Source organism: Rousettus aegyptiacus, unplaced genomic scaffold (genome assembly GCF_014176215.1).
Source record: "Rousettus aegyptiacus isolate mRouAeg1 unplaced genomic scaffold, mRouAeg1.p scaffold_m13_p_7, whole genome shotgun sequence".
In the NCBI taxonomy this organism is placed as follows: Eukaryota; Metazoa; Chordata; class Mammalia; order Chiroptera; family Pteropodidae; genus Rousettus; species Rousettus aegyptiacus.
In genome coordinates, this window is record NW_023416310.1 from 62,957,038 (window position 1) to 62,974,021 (window position 16,984).

Below are 16,984 nucleotides of genomic sequence, written 5' to 3' on the forward strand. Positions count from 1 at the left end.
TATCAGTCTAAAATTTTCTTTTGTTTCTCTTGCAATTTAAGTTTCCAGGTTAAAAGTAAAATGATACCAGCAGAGGGAGCATCAGTCCTGCCCAAGGCCCTACCCTTCATGGGCTGTGTCTCATTAGTCAAGTCCCTTTGGTTCTCACTCCTCGTAGAACAGGAAGATAACATAAGATCTCTTCCTGCTGTGATGGGATATTCCAAGGACAACTTCTATTTCAAGGGCGAAGGTTAATACTCCCATCATAGGTATTTTGCATTGAAGTTTAGCCACCTCTGGCTTGATGCATACACATGGCAGACATCACTAGTTCCGTAGCCAAGAGCTGGCTCTTCAACATATGTCATCAATAGCACTAGACACAGAAGCTGCGACATGCATCGTCAACAACTTCACAAAGAACTGCCAACAAATAATTACTAAATGAGTACCACGTTTAAGGCACGGGAAGAGGTACAAAGATGGTTAAGAGGTCACTGAAGTAATCTACACTTTTCACCTCTGTCATCTCATTTATAGTTGATTCTAACAGCCACCTCAAGTAGGTATGCTTGGCAGGAACCATTACTGCAATGTGCCAGACAGACACCTCATTCCCCAAGTTGCCTGACTAAACAAGGGTAGAATTAGTCTCTGAGTTGCAGTGCTCCTCCACAGTGCCCTGGGGACACCCCACTTCCTGTAAGCTCCCAGGTCTGTCCTGAGATCTCAGATTTACCCTCTATGACTGTTAAAACGGGACCCCGTCTAGGAAGCTCTCCCTGCCCCTCCCCGCAAGGCACAGCTCGCTGCTCCCTCAGCCACACATGGAGCTTCTACCAGGCCTCTGGTTAAACTGAAGACAAGACCGAGTCACATCTATCTTTATATCCTTGGTGCATGCCTAAGGTACTCTATACATGCTCGAAAAAAGTGGCTGGATGAAAACATTCATCAACGAACTCATGACTAGCATAAGATTTTTATAAAAAATGTTAGTAAAGCATAAGTATGAAACAAGTCAGAGTGACAACAAAAAATGTTGGACAACCAATATAGTGTGGGCACTGACCCATCGGATTGGACAGCGGCCGTGAGCGACCAGTGTGGCTGAAAGTTAAGTGCCAGCTAGACCCAGTATTGGCTATTTACATTGAATTTCAACCTAGTTCATGCTCAGGAGCCATGTGACCTGAGGAAGACTGGGTGGTTTCTCTAAGTTTCAGTTTACTTGCCTATAAAGATACAAGTAATAGGACTTATTTCATAGGCTTGTGGGAATAAGCATCAAAATGCTAACTAAGCATTTCGACCTATACCTGGCATAGGTACAGTGGGTCCCTATTCTTCACACCTTGTATTTGCCAGATTTCTTTCTTGCCAAAATTTATTCTAACTCCAAAACTGATACTTGTGTTGCTTTTGTGGCTATTTTTGGACTTTCACAGAGTGGCAACAAACCTGGGCCACCCGACAGGCATGTTCCCGGCTGAGGTCAAACAAGGCGACGCTCTGCTTTCTTGTTGGAGCTCCTGAAGGGTAAACATGTGTCCTTCTCATGGCCTGCTAGTGCCACGGTTTTGCACATTTGTGCTTTTTTGTTGGTGATCTTAGCATTTAAAATGGCTCCCAAGCACAGTGCTGAGGTGCTGGCTAGTGTCTCTAAGCTCAGGAAGGCTTACAGAGAAAACGTGTGAGTCAGGTGAGCATCGATCAGGCCTGAGCTAGAGTGCTGTTGCTTGTGAGCTCAATGGTACTGAATTAACTATATAGTCTTTAAACAGAAACACTCATAAAACAAGGTTATGTACTAATTGGTTGAGGAACATGGTGTAATCGGGAATATGCAGGACACTAACCCTGTATTTCTTCAGGCGTGTGTCTAACAGTCACTGATTCAGTGATTGTGGAGATATTGGCTACTGTGAATAACAAGAATCAGCTGTAGGTAAAGGGACACTGTCTACTTGGAGACGGGGAGGCATGAGAAGCTTCACCTGGCTCTCTAGATAGGCTGCTTTTGTGCCAAAAGAGGCTCAAGGAATCATCCACAGAATCAAAACAAGGAGCTATGCCGAAGCCTTCATCCCCGCTCCCCGCGCGCTCTCCATCCCCCAGCAGAAGTATTGATGGAGAAACTGTCAGGATCCGCCTCACCCATCAGGAAGTGGACTCTGTATAAATCAGATTTTTGGAGCAGGTGTCGTAGCTTCGCCTGTGTTTCGGTCACCTCTGCACCCTTGCTGCTGGCGCCGGGCCTGTGCTGCAGCACCTCATCCAGGTAGAGGACGGCTAAGTGCGTGTGGTACTCTTCCCGCTGCAGGAAACAGGGCCAAGCAGACACAGCGTTGGCAAGAGGGAAGGGTACAGGGCTCCCTGGTCAGCATGTGCGCCAAGGCCCGAACCGTGCTGAGGGTTTCTGGGTGGATTCTCAAGGAAAGTTAACAGAAGACGTTTGTTGGACTGAAAATCATTCAGAAACCACAATACAGAGAAGGCAAATTTAAAATCTAGAGAAAAAAATAAAAGGGTTACTTCTCATTTTGAGAAGTATGGGCCACAGGATTTAAATATTCTCTAAAAAGGGGCAGCTTCTCTCATGTCTTTTAAGAAAAATAACAAGAAAGTAATAGAGAAGAAAAATATAAGTGGAGTGAACATGAAAAATGGGGTGGGAGAGTTTTAAAGAAAAGCTATTCCCCCCTGTTATTTTCCCGAACCACCAGTTCCTCTGCAGATCAACAAGCAGAGGCTGAGCCTCCGCGGAGCACAAAACATTACGTATGGTCAGATTCCATCTCTAAGTTAGTACCGTGACATGGCAGCCCCCGCGCCTCAGTCTAAGTTCTGAAGTGCTCACCTGCAGACCTCTGTCTGTAACTAGATGTTCCAGATATTTAACAAGGGCCTTAGGGTATTTCTGTAGGCAAGTGAGAACGTCATCTGGATTGAAACTGTTCTTCTGCTGTTCGTCCAAAGGTCTCTTGGTGAAAACTTGAACTCCAACCTAAAAGAAGAGTAGAGATTGAGTTAGGATGTTTTTCAAAGTCACTGTCTTACCTTTATTCTGAGCACTACACATTCATGCTTTGGGCAAAACCACTGTTAAAAATATGGCTATACAGAAAAATAGTGCAGCATGAAACACTGACAGAGAAGAGCATACAGCAGAGATAGGAAAAGCAGCTAAGCTCTGAAACCTTCCTCACACATCTGGGTGAATTATTTTTTAAATGGTTGGAAATAAAAGAATGAAGCACTTATTGGTATCAAGTTTCGACAACCCACAAAGCAAAAGTTTGTAATATTAAGATCACTCCAAAACACAGATGGTTACTTGCTGAATAGTATGTGAAAACATAAGGCGCCGAACACTCAGTAAACTCGGTTCTCCCAACACTGAGACTACTTTGTGAGAGTCACGCCAGTCCCTGACAAGTTCCCAGGCCACCTCCCTGTGCCTGTCTAACGGCACTCACTGCACAATTCTTCCTTCCAAGGAAATGCTAATGAGGCAAGTAGGGAAGTAAGTCCGTCCTGTACCTCCTCTGGGCATTTACGTGTGCAAACTCAAACACAGACACACACACACGCACACAAAGCGTGTATACCCCAAACCCAAAACATGAGAAAAGCAGCATAGCACAGCTCTAGTAACTGTATGCTATGCTCTTGGAAAGTTTCTTAAGCTCTCTGAGCCTCAGTTTCCTCAGTTTCATCTATAAATGCACATCCTGCGGGGTTGTTGCAATGTTTAAAAGAAATGACATATGTCAAGGGACTGGCACACTATCAGGAACAAAGGATTCTCTGCCTGATGTGATGTTATCATCCACTAGCACTGGGAAGTGCCTGAAGCTTTCAACAGCATCAGATCTGCGTTGCAGGGGTGTGTGAGCACCGTCAGGGCAAGCTGTCCATGCGTGTGCACAGATGCCAAGTAAAGATGGAGTAAAACGTACATGAAGCACATGGGCTCTGACCTCCCAGTTATGACAGCCCCATGGAGAATATTTTCCAACTCAGATTTTAGAACAGTGAATGCAACACACAGAGACTCGACATTTATGACCAAGGTCCTGCCAGGAAGCTACCGTGTCCCTCCAAGGGAAGCCAAAAAATGGAGACATTTGTAACAGTGAGAACAAAAATGCTTTCTCATTCCCAGTCATCTCTGGGGCTTTTCTCTTTCTGTCCTAAGCATGACACACAGGGCATCGGTTTGCCTGGTGTGGCCCAGGCCCGGTGCCCAGCCCTGCACAGTAGCCATCTGATCCTGCTCCAGCCTATAGAGAACATAAGTGCCAGACTTAGGGGTGGTGGTCCACAAACACACATTTTTAAGATGCTAAGAATGGGGCCTGGCTACGCTCTCTGCTTTATTCTATAAAAGTGGTCTGTCCCAGTCAGGATGCTGAACACTGTCTCAGAAGCACCGAAACCTCGAACTTCACTAAAAGCTGGGATTCAGATGGCTCAAAAGGACATTTTAAAGGAGCAAAGAAAGCAGATAGAGAGGCTGAAGCGTAGTTTCATCAACTATGTAGTTTCATCAGAGTTTTTTCCAAGGTTTTATCTGTTTTTACCAGCCCCCTCCCCAGAGAACACATTTATGAAGCACAAACCTCTTCACTCTTCTGTAAGACCCAGTCGGCGTACTTCCACACTAGTTCTTGGTTCGAGCTATAGGTAAGGAAATCAACGACATACTCGTACAGGTCTGCGCGAGTAGAGTCGTGGATGGCCCCATTCACGATGTTCACCCACAGCTGGAGAGGAGCAGCAATAAAACGAACAGCAGGTCATGTACCCTTTAGTCAGCCGAGAAAGGGCACATGTTTACATACTTGGCCTTTGAATACTCAAAAGCAGTAGGACAGAATTTAAATGCTTAAATCAATTTCATTTTTTTTTTCAGAGAACTAAAGAAATGTGGAAGGCATGGTCCAAGAAATAGAGAAAATAAAGCACCAGATTCTTTATCTTTCCTTTTTAATGATATCACAGTAACACAAATCATAAAGATAACATATAGGAAGAGGTGGGTGTATTAAAAATGCTTCTTTGTGAAATAAACAAAACGATTACTGAAAACATCTCACCACAGGAGAAATTCACCTATATCCATAAACTAGGCTGTTTCCACCTTCTCTATCATAGGATTTCTTGATTTTGAAGTCCTTTGCGACTGTGATAGTCAAATACTTTGCTTTTAAAGACTTTGGTGATTCTGTCCCCTAGTGTTCTGATGGTCTTTTACACACTGGCTCAAAGTAATCAAAGGCCTAGTAATCAAAGGCCTCTTCCATTCATCCAGATGCTTCCCTGCCGTGTTAGCTGCTTACTTTCAGAACCCCAGAATGAGGTGGTATCACAAGGGAGGCAGAGGAGACAGAGGCTGCACTTCTGAACCGCACCACCAGCAAGAAGCCCATGAAACAGGGCAGGCAGCATAACCTCCGTAATGCCGGCATCAGCACACCGGCACGGTTTACGGTACGAGCTTCTTTAGCACTGAACGCCCCAAGCCAAATCGCACATACATTGAAATGTGTCATTTGTTAAAAATAGAATTCTACCACATATAGATTTCTTTCATATTATTTCAATTTTTCAAATCTCTAAAAATACTTCTGCTAATATTATTACACTTGCATTAAGCTGCAATTCTTAGAATTACATGATGTAAAAAGTAGAAGTTTTATCTTTCACACCCAAATCTACTCACAGCCATTGGGTGCTTGTTGATGGAAACCCATTTTTTAAAACCTATTTACAATGATGTTACTATAATGATTTAACCAAATACATGTGTGGCTTTGCCAGTCACGAAGTTGATTTTGCGTTGGTAAGTACTGAGGATGGTCTTCGCCACTCACAAAACAAAACAAAACAACAGGCACGTGAGGAAGGCACAATATAAATGGTATCAGCATATGACAACTAGCAGACGGAGGATAGTCTCCTGAGAATGAGACAAAATCAGTCACGTGTCAGGTGCACGACAAGAGACAAGACTAACCTCAGTGCCATGTCCATTCAGGCTTGGCATCCCCGCCAGGGCCACCTAGAACACTGGTTCGAATCCCAGCTGTACCAACGACCAGTGGGATGACCCTGGCTAAGTGACAAGCCTCGATCAGTTTTAGTTTTGTCGCAGATGACATGGGGATAATAACTCACCTAGCTCACTGGAAATAGTTATTGTCATTAACAGTTATTAATATCATAAATATATTAACATCAATGGGAAATTATAAACAAGCTGTTTGTTAGTCCCAGTTTTAACTTTCTGATAAGGCAGAGACATCCTATGCCTTGTGTCGCAATAAGAAATCATATTTTTATTTCTTAGATTTTCAAAAACTTGATCTTGAAATGTTCTTTAAAGAGATGTAAGGACAAAGGAAAAAAAACTCATGGCCAACATTTCTCAAGAAAATCACTTTCTAAAAACAGTATTAATTTTGTCCTGTAACAAAGGTTATAGATCAGACAGAAGGGGCCTCTATCACTTTGTGATTTAATTTTTAAGTAACACTAAGTTAAACGGTACTGATCTTTACATTAACGCTAAAATGCTTTTGAACTAACCTCCACGGCAGCCGCATCCTGGTTATTATAATGATAGAGCAGTCCAAGTGCAAAGTACCTGGAAGAAAACAGTGTGGTGAATGACCCCGGTACCCACCACCTTCTGTAGGCAGGACCAACATAGCGATACCCCTTGACCCTAGCCCACCCTGCTCCCTAGCCCATATTCTATTCGACTTGGAGTTTAATAACAAATTTTGAACAAAAAGGATTTTCGTTTTGGATTATTTACTTATGCTATTAAAACGTGTGCCCTATCAATTTCCAAAAAGGGTCATATTAAAGCCCAAGATCAGCCAACAAATAAAACTGTAATTATACTACCAGAACTCACATTTGGAATTACCTTATGATGTGCATCAAATGTTATTATAATTTCATCTCTTTTCAGTTGGCTGTTATTAACCCGACATTAAAAGACCACTCAGAAGGTATGTTGTCTGAGCTATTATTGAAAGAAGGGGTAAGGAGTATGGACAACACAGCAATAAAGGACAACAGTATCCGGGCATCGCAGAGAAGAGAACGGCAGAGGGAGTCCTGGGCAAGGCCACCCAGAGTTCAAGGACATGAGTTTCAATTTAGGCTTCATTGCTTATGACTTATATGACTTTGATCAAGTAGGTTACCTTCCTTGGGCCTCCATTTCCTCATTTATAAATGGTAAAGGATTCGCAATGATGCTGGCATTGCCTGGGCAGTGAGCCGTCCCCACCCTCCCAAGTTCTGCAGGTATGTCCCACTCCTGGCCCTCCTCCTTCCCAACAGGTGACCCAGTGTCGGATTTCTTCCTGCAAAGAGCAAACTCTCAAGACATCAAACTATTTGCTGGGACCCTTCTCTTTTCCTTTACATTTCAGAAAGTCACACTGACTCTCCGGATCCTAACATCCCAAGTCGTTACCATGAGGCGACAGTACATTTTCCTGTTGGGATCAGGCGATGTAACTGCCATGGTCCCTGCAGGGTTTCTTCAGTACTTTTGCCATTTCAAATACATAACAAAAATCATAGACAAAGACTCTTATTGCTTAATAGAGTTCAAGGTCACCCAATATTTTTAAAGAAAGAACCCTGATGCTCAGAAAGTTTCAAGCACCTGTCTACCTGCCCCGGAGGAGGAAGCTGCCAGCTCTGATCGAGTCTGTCACTGCAGTTTAACTGCCCTGGTGCGTAATGCATGGGCGGCTGCCTACCAACTCGTGCACATAACGAAGGCAGAGTTTTAAGCTGTAACCTTTTATTAACAAGATTAAGAAACTCCCCCATCCCCTTATCTATTTATCCACATGTCTGTCTATCTGCTCAATTTGGTCATCAGTGGCTAAGTGCCCTGTTAATTGTAGCCACGTACATGTGGCATCTTCTGCATGTGAACCCCAGATAGAATGTGGAGGAAATGTAAGAGTCACTTCATTTACTAATGAGGCCTAGGACTAGCACTATTCTCTATCGTTAAAGAACTGGTATGAGAGTTAATGCTCCGCCTGCCCCCCCACCCCCCCAGGCCTCCAGTTGGTCTGCAGACGGTGACGAGGGTGAGGTAACCTTGGGAGTGCTGGCTTGTCACTCTGATTTCAAGGTAGTCCCTTGATCGGTCTCTTGGGAACTGAAACACACTGGTTCCATCAACTTCATATCTCTCCACTGCATGAGGAAGGGCCAGGCATGAACCCCTGGTTGAGCACGGGAAGCGAACACTCACTTTTTGTGCTTCTCCAGCCAGGCAGCGCTGTCTATCAGGAGACAGGAGTTCTCAGTGACCAGGAGGTCCAGCAGGCTGTCATGATCGGCTTCTGCATACAGCTTCAGCAAGGCTGTGTCGATGTCTTCTTTGTAGCCGTTGGCTACCTCTGTGCTGCGGACTTCATTCAAGTAGCTCATGAGGAAGCGCTTGCACTTGGCCATCTTCTCCTGGTCCCCCTGGGTCAGCTGGTTCAGGTCTGCATACTCGTGAAGAGGAGGGTGAGACCGTGTGAATGAAGAGGAGGTGGGCAACAGGAAGGGGTAGAGAGAGATCAGCTCCCGGACGTCAAGCTGGCCGCTTCTGCAATTACAGTGTCAAACTAAATGAAGCAAAAAGAGAGAGAGAGTACACATAGGCACACAAAACAATACTGAAGGGGAGTGCACGTCCGCACATGTCAACAGTGAGCTGGGTATCTGGGTGTGCACGCCAGACCGACCATCCTCACTGATAAGTGTGGCAGAGCACTACTGAACTGTGTGCCACCCCAATTCCAAAATAGAGTGGAGGGCACCATGGTGAAAGACACGTGCACAATCAGTGTGAAAGCGGAATATCAAAACATCTGGACCTTAAGTCAGCACTGGCTCCCTGGACACCAGGACAAAGAAATACGAAGGAAGCACAACATCACCATCCGATCAAAGGCCGATTACAGTCCTTCTGAAACCACTGTTTTCCCTGGCACTAAATTATAGACAAGTTTATTGAACAGTCCATAAAGAAGGGACTTTATAAGAACATAACCTACAATTTCCTCATCAATGATCTTGTAACAGAAGACACAGAGCATCCACGTGGCCATTTCTGGAATGACTATTGATAGCGTTTCAGAGCTTAAAGTTAGCCCGCAATTCAAATGGCTGGCACAGTGTTCTACCCTCATAAGGCCCAGGAGGTCATATCTAGTGATGTCCCATCTCTCCTTCCCTGTTGGTCCCTCCAGCCCGCTGTCCTGTTTACAATCACAACTGTTAACGGCAGCACCACCGGGCTGAGGGTCTTAACCCTGGCACAGGCTCAGACCCGACTGTGGGAACCATCCTGAGCAAACAGAGCAGGAGCCTCCAACAGACACACTGAATGGAAGGCTCTGAGGCAGGGCCTGGGGTCTGCACCTCTTGCACCTGCCTCCCTTCACACTCTCTAGTCTCTCCTCCACTCTCCCGGCTCCCTGCCGCTAGTCTCCTTTCCGCCTTGCTCTTAAACTGCCTCTTACCCGCTCCTCACCCTCAGTGGTTACTTACTATCCACAGGATACAGTTCTTAGCATGGCCCTCCAGACGCTGCCTGAACAGACCCAAAGCACCTGACAGCTGTCGTTTCCCTGCCCCATTCCCACACTCCAGCACTAGCGCCCGTCACTCTCACCCCCTGTTCCCACATTTCATGCTTCTTAGCCTTCGCCGTCACTGTTCCCTTAGCCAAGAGCAGTTGGTTTGCAATGGGAAGAGTTTTTCTCCCTGGGGGATATTTTGCGACTATGCAGACACTTTTGTCAGACCTGGAGGGCACCACTGGCACCTAGTGATTAGAGGCCAGGGTTGCTGCTACATGTCCGACAGTACACACGAGAAAGCTCACCTAACAAAGGATCACTTATGCCGAAATGTCAACAGTGCCACAGCTGAGAAACCATGGCCTAAGGTATGATTCCTGATTTGGGAAACTTCTACTCATCGTTTAAGGTCCAGGACAAATCCCAATATAAGTCTGTGTTCAACGCTCCTACCCCAAACCACTCACACCGCAGAGCAGGCATGTGCACCGAGCAGGGGTGCTGTCCTACCCTTTCATCCTAGCTCTCATGCTCAGGCCAAATATGCTCAATGGAAGAAGGGGTGGCTCTAACTGGATATAAAGACAGGCTGTGTAACTCCTGGAGGACTAGACACACAGTGTATGTCTCCACGACATGGATGGTAAATAGGTTCTATCTTGGATGCTAACCACGATGAGTTGGCAGTTGTGGCTTCTAGCATCAGACTGAGTAGGAGTCTGAGGACAAGTCCCTCTTCAATGGGGGGCGGGGAGCGGAAATCACGAGTTACTAGCAATGTCTACCAATGGCACTGGAAGGGAAAGTGGAATCATGCTTATCTTAGGGGTATCCCTTCAAATATTAACTTCTCAGTCACACCTTTGACTAAAGCTAAGCAGCAGTCAAGTTAAAGATTATCTCTAAGAGTGTGATGTATGAAGAACCAGAACCTTGTACAAACAACTGACAGGCCCTACATTTATTCTCTTACAAAGTTACTGACCACTTAGTACTTCAAATTAACCTGTGAGAAGAAGATGTCCTGGGAGACACCCAGGACCCAAGTACGGAGGCCTTTGACATTGCAGGGATGAGACAAGATATGACAGAAAAGAGCCTCAGTTCAAAGGGACAAAGAATCTATTTAATCCCGAAGCTTCTGATCTTTCCATGTACAGATGGTAACAGCACCGAGAACTTGCTTAAGTAAAAGTTTTACGGGGCATCATGATCCAATACCTAATTCCTTCTTGACTCAGAAATCTCTTCTCTACAACCAGTTTTGTGACAGAGCAAGAGGCAGGGGCTGCAGTGGGTGTCACTGTGGCCCGGGCCATGTGGCAAATATGTTCCAGAACAGGGGGTGGGCAGCAAGCTGCAGGGTGGTGTCCTGCTCCGCTTGTTATAGCTCTTATCTTTTAGATGGCTCTAAACTGTGCAGAATCTATGCTAGTCAGACATTTTGAAAACATTCCATAGGCAATGCTTTTGTAGGATGCTTAAGACTATCAAAGCAGGTTTAACCTAATCTTCTGCCAGGCGTGCCGAGCCAGCATGTTCACAACCACTGCCTCACTGAGCACGCCAGCCTGAGAGGACATGCAGCTGGGAAAATGGGTATGACAGCAAAGGAGTGTGACGCAGGCATGTGTGAGAGGGGCAGAGGAGAGGGCGACACGGCCCTGGATGCAGGGTTACGCACAGTGCCAGGGGACCTCCGTAAGAGAAAGACAGCTTCCTGGGAGAGCTAACCATCAATGGGCCATCTATAGTCTTTAGAAGAAGATTCGTTTTCATAAGTCTTCCCAGAAGCACTTGCTCTTTTTCTAAATTCATAGCTTCTGGTAAAATCTCAAGAGTAGAAAAAATGACCAAGAGTATTTTCCTTAAAATCCTTCACATGTTATCAAATGCACTCTCTAGAATTCTTGCTCCTCTCTTCCCTGGACTGTCATGATGGCCTCCATGCTCTTTAAGATAAAGGACAGTTAAACTGAGGCTGAGGGGGGAGGAGGAGACAAGGCATGAGCACCAGTGGTGTCTGCTATTATAAACAGACCTTGTCATTCTCACCAGAAGCACAGTCTAACCACGGCAGCACTTCCCATCACAGCGTCACAGCTGGAAGGGAGGTTCTGACCACAGAGGGACACCTGGAAGTCTTGCTACCACACCTCAAATTACCTGAAGAGCTCTTTAGCTTCCAGGAACTGAAGTTGTGCAAACTGTATAAAACCCGCCTGCTGCAGAATCCTTCTGTACATTACCTGTAAAGAAAGACAGGTTTAATCTCTTACAGATACCCTGAAACCATCACAATAGGGAGAAACTGAGTTTCTAATCATAACCCAAACTAAATGTTTATTATGATGAAGAAATGTGAAGTCACAAGGTAAAGAAAAAATAATGCATATATGAAATTAGTTTCGATATACACAAATATATATGTGTGTGTTTGTGTATTTATGTAAATCAACCTTTCTTTCTTGAAACAATGTCTTCTTTTTAACTATTTTTCCTGCTTCTTCATGGATGCTTCTTTATGAACCCCAATCCTTCCCAACACATTCCTTATCTTCCACTCTCCTCCTCATAAACTTGCAGGTGTCAATATTTCTGACAGTCCAGAAGCTGTTCAGCCTTCTTCTGCTCAACTGGAATTGGCATGTCATGGCAGCATTTCTGAGTGTTCCTCAGAGAACAAGGCCAATACCATTTAATATATTAATAAATAAACAGATAAGCTTTACCAAGTAACACTGGAGAAGTGCTGTGTATTCTCTCTTCTCCTGGTGATGCACAACCCACACGAACGTGTGACACCTGGGAATCCCTATAATAAAGGTCCTGGCTTGTCTTTGCCTAATTCGGTACTACCCAAACTTTCTTGACCACAGAGCCCCTTTGTTCTTATGACACTCTGTAACAGCAAAACACACGTTGTTAAGTTGTCTTGTGGTGACTTTAATTCCACCCCCTACACCCCCAATATGGCCCAATTTGGTCACTGTTCAAGTTTAGTCCATCCTTTGTTTGAAACAGCTTTTGGACCCGTCTCTTTGCTCTATTCTTACTGGATCCACCATCATAGCTCAGGCCCTTGTCACCTCACAGTTAGAAACTCTATAACTGCAGTTCCTCCACCTTCCAATCCATCATGCTGTTCTGGAAGCCCCATGTTCCTTGAAGGCAGGGCACATACGTTATCCACATACACTAGCACTCCCCAGTCCTGGCATAGTCTTTGCCATCTGGTAAGTGCTTACTGACCTGAAGAACTATCTGATCAATTTTTGTGACACTCCATTTCCATTGTCATTTATTATCCCCACTTACAAATAAGAACATTCCGCTCAAAGATGTTAAGTTGTTGGCTCAAAGTTACTAAAGTAATAAGTGGTTGAGCCAGGATTTAAAACCAGATGTTTCTGATTCTAGAGCCCAATTCTTTCCGCTCACTGATTCACCTAGTGCGCAGCAGGCAGGTAACACAGTCGCCACTGAAGAAACGAGCGGAGTGCACATGGTCGGCCCCTCAATGCTGTCACTCCCGTTCCCCATTGCTCTAGTTTTAAAGAGTTCTCAAAAGCATAGCATTTCATGCCTGTTCCCACAGAAATTCCTTTAGAGAAGTCAGAAAAGGCAGGCTGCCTTTCCACTTCTCTTCTTACCATCTGCCTTTATCTTCCTTCCCTGATACCAGCCACTTCTGACTCCAAACTGGCCTATTTATACTGCCCAACATTAAGCAGCCAGGAGTGGGCCAAAGTTCTGTTGTGGGGGAATGCCAGTTCTATTTCCAAAAGTAGAAATAAAGGCCACCCACTGAGCAAAGGGATAGAGAGGACCCATGACCTGCAGTAGGAAAATTCTCAATCACACCTAGGCTTGTTGATGAGAAATCAGCTGAATAACAATCAGCTGAATAACGACTTATTCCTCATGCACAGGATTCAGATGTCATATACTCTACCCCTTCCTAAGGGGAAATAAAAACTACTTTTGCTAACACTCCCAATTCCCAAAAATATGGGGGTTATTTTCTTTATTCTAGTCTGGGAATGCTATATGTAGACTCGGAAAAAGCATGCAAAGAGATTCCTTCATCCTGGACATAAGCACCTTGATGCCAAAACCATGGATGATATAGAGAACATCAATGAACTTAACCTACACACACTTGATAAGAAATTTTACCAAGCACGGCCAATTCTTGCTTCCCTGACAGTCACTGTCCCCTTTCCAGACTGTCCACTCTGACTGATAACTCCTCCTGCTCAGGTGATGCTGAGCTACAAAATGTGGAGCCAGGTCGGCCAGCAGGAAAAGGACAAGAAGAGTGGCTTCATGAGGAGAAAGGACAGGAAAGTCTGTTTAGCTCCCCAGCACCAGAGCTAACTCACCAATGGAATTTTCAGCTTTCTTTTTAACTTGTTAGTTTGTCCTTCAGTGTAAGGTGGCTATAAATTCCCGAGTGAAGAGAGGAAATTAGCAAGACAGACCTCTAAGCATTACCACTCTATACCTACTCTGCACAAAGGCAGAGGGCCCAACACCAGCCAGGAGAAGAGGTTGCTTGTGTTCTGGGAGCAACATGAAACTGAAGTCAGAATGTACGTTATTAGTATCATGTTTCTGAATTGAGATTTCTGATTTTTGTGACTTGGGGAACTGGAAATTTTGTGAAACAAAAGATTCTATTTTAAAGATTTCTAAACCTGCTTTCAAGGCAGCACTGTATTGTCTAAGTTAAATGTCATACAAGGGCTTTTGGAAAGAACAGTCCTTTCTAGCACTAAATTCAAGTGTACCTTGTTTATGGCTCTTCCTTAAAATGCACTGCCTAAATGAAATGTCAAACTGCTCAACAAATGGATTATTCATCTTTAAAAAGAAAAGAAATTCTGACACATGCTACAACAAGGATGAACCTTTAGGATGTTATGCTGGGTGAAATAAGCCAGACATGAAAGGACAAATACTGTATGATTCCACTTATAGAGTACTTACATTCAGAGAGACAGAAAGTAGAATGGTGGCTGCCAGGAGTTGGGGGAGGAGAGATGGGAAGTTAGTGTGAAATGGGGACAAGGCTTCCATTTGGGAAGATGAGGCGATTCCGGGGAAGGATGACGGTGGTGGTTGCACTACAATGTGCGTGTACTGAATGCTACTGAACTGTACACTTAAAAATGGTTAAGATGGTAAATTTTATCTTACTCTTGACATGGAACTAACCATTAAGATTCACACTGCAATGCCCTATAACACCAAGAGGAATTGTGATGTATGGTATCATTCCTGGAAAATAAGTACAGCCAACATTTCCAACAAAAATTGGTATGAATGTTACACTTTTAACTGTATTCCTACCTTTCCCTCTAATAAATACTTTGTTTATTTTTTTAACTTGTTGAACAACTCTTACTTAGTTACTTCCTAAATAGAAATAATTTTCCAAAAATATATTAGGCGGAACATGACATTCTCTTTGTTAAAAAGGCAATCCATCCTGACTGAATTTGGAAACAGATGTGTGTATGTGTAAATGTTGATATGTAAATATATATATAATGTACCTACGTGTTGTGTATCTATATGTGCATGTATTTATATAATACATAAATACATCACATATAAAATAATATATTTTACATTTATTCTCTCTTTAGAATTCACAGAAAGATAATAAAAATATTATATGTGCTATATGCCCTTTTATGGATCACAATAACTTTTAGTATAGTAAAGGCCCTAAGAATTTCTCCAATTAAGAAACTCAATTAATTTAAATGTGTAAAACAGAACCGTTTCCCACTCTGCACCTGTAACCATCTGAGAGCGCGGGCTCAGTGAAACCCGAGCTGGGAAGGCCTGTGTAGGAAGGAAGCCGTGCAATGGACACATGTAGGTCAGTTCCAAGGGTGGGATGGTGGGGGCCAGCAGGAGCAGAGAGGGGTAAGAAAAGAGGGAGGATGCATAATTCAATTTACCAAAATAGTGGTCCAAACTCTTGGGAAAGAAACACTAGGAAATAGTAATACTGGCTGCTTTTAGGAGGAAAAACGATGTCCTGTACACTTAGGAATGGTTAAGATAATAAATTTTATGTTACGTGTATTTTACCACAAGTGAAAAACAAACAAACAATTGGGATAGAAACCAAACTCACTGAAAACATTTATAACAATACTAAGTGACAAGGCATGCCCACAAACCCAAAAGTACGAGCTACTGGGGACAAACCGACAACTCTAGGACCTGTGTGGTATTAGAAACTGTGGGAAGAAGTGCAGAGAAGAAAAAGGGGCCATGAAGCCATGACAGCTGGAGGACAGCATCCTCAAATTGCTATCAGGAACCACTAGAAAGCTTGGCAGGCCATTTGAGACTAGCAGTAGAAAGTGGAAGGGGACTTTCCAGGCTCTGATTTGCTGGTAAGTATCAACACTGAGAAACTAGACTTTAAGGACAAAGTCTTTTGGGCATTCAAACAAAATGACCAAGTCGCTGCAAGAAAAAAAATTCAGATCCTCATTAGATTTTTGATTAGCAATGCTTTATGCCAAAAGATAATGACGGAACTTATTTAAACGTAAGGTGTTTAAACTCATTGAAACATAAGGTGAGTCAAAGATTTTATATCCAGCCAAACTTGCCTTCAAGTATAAAAGCTGTAGATAAACTGTTATCAAAATGTAAAAACTCAAGGGCAGTGTTCCCAGATGCCACTCCTGAAATACCTGCCAGAGGACTGCTTCAGAAAGCCAACTGACTAGAAGGTCAGCAACATAAAATTTGTTGGTGAGCATTCAAAACACATTTGCCTATAGAACTAAGATTGATAAATATCAGGGAGACGGTATAGTATGTGATGACTATAGGCTCTGAAAAAGAGGAGGCAATACAACTATCAAAAAAAAAAAAAACAGAGTGGGGAGATTACATAAAAAGTATAATATGCTTGCTGACTGCCTTATGAGTATAATACTTTAATATGAATACCAGGGGAAAAAAAGGAAAAGGGAAAAATAAGGTTACTAGCTAATTTCAAATATTGCTCCAAATGGGGAACCAACAAACAGGAGTCCCCCCTCCGCCAGCAAAAAAAAAAAAAAAAAAGGAAAGAAAAAAAGAAAACCAAAGGACTTTTATGAAGTTAATACTATTATAATAACCACTGGCCCAAAAATACTGACTGTCACACCAAAAAAAGACAGAGAAGGCAGAAGAGAGGTTGAGGAAGGGAAAAAACATTAGGGTAAAGAGAGAGAAGGAATTTAGGCTTCTTTGAATATATTGCTTTGCTTTGTTGATTAGACTTTTGAATTACGTAAATATTTTACATAATTATAAAACAAAATTTAAAAAGCAATCCCTATAAAACAATAGTCAAATGA

The 16,984-nt window shown here is 43.5% G+C and overlaps 1 protein-coding gene across 4 annotated transcripts in view; it reads right to left on the reverse strand.

Moving 5' to 3' along the window:
* The window catches only part of TGFBRAP1 (transforming growth factor beta receptor associated protein 1), a 65,420-nt gene that overhangs the window by 6,146 nt on the left and 42,290 nt on the right, over positions 1-16,984 (reverse strand). For all 4 annotated transcript variants that reach the window (XM_036224111.1, XM_036224110.1, XM_036224112.1 and 1 more), the window contains 6 exons: positions 11,769-11,851; positions 8,282-8,623; positions 6,577-6,634; positions 4,608-4,751; positions 2,843-2,989; positions 2,140-2,299 (listed from right to left, as the gene is read on the reverse strand). In XM_036224111.1, coding sequence (XP_036080004.1) covers positions 2,140-2,299; positions 2,843-2,989; positions 4,608-4,751; positions 6,577-6,634; positions 8,282-8,623; positions 11,769-11,851 — 934 coding nt within the window. The remainder of the gene's footprint in view (positions 1-2,139; positions 2,300-2,842; positions 2,990-4,607; positions 4,752-6,576; positions 6,635-8,281; positions 8,624-11,768; positions 11,852-16,984) is intronic.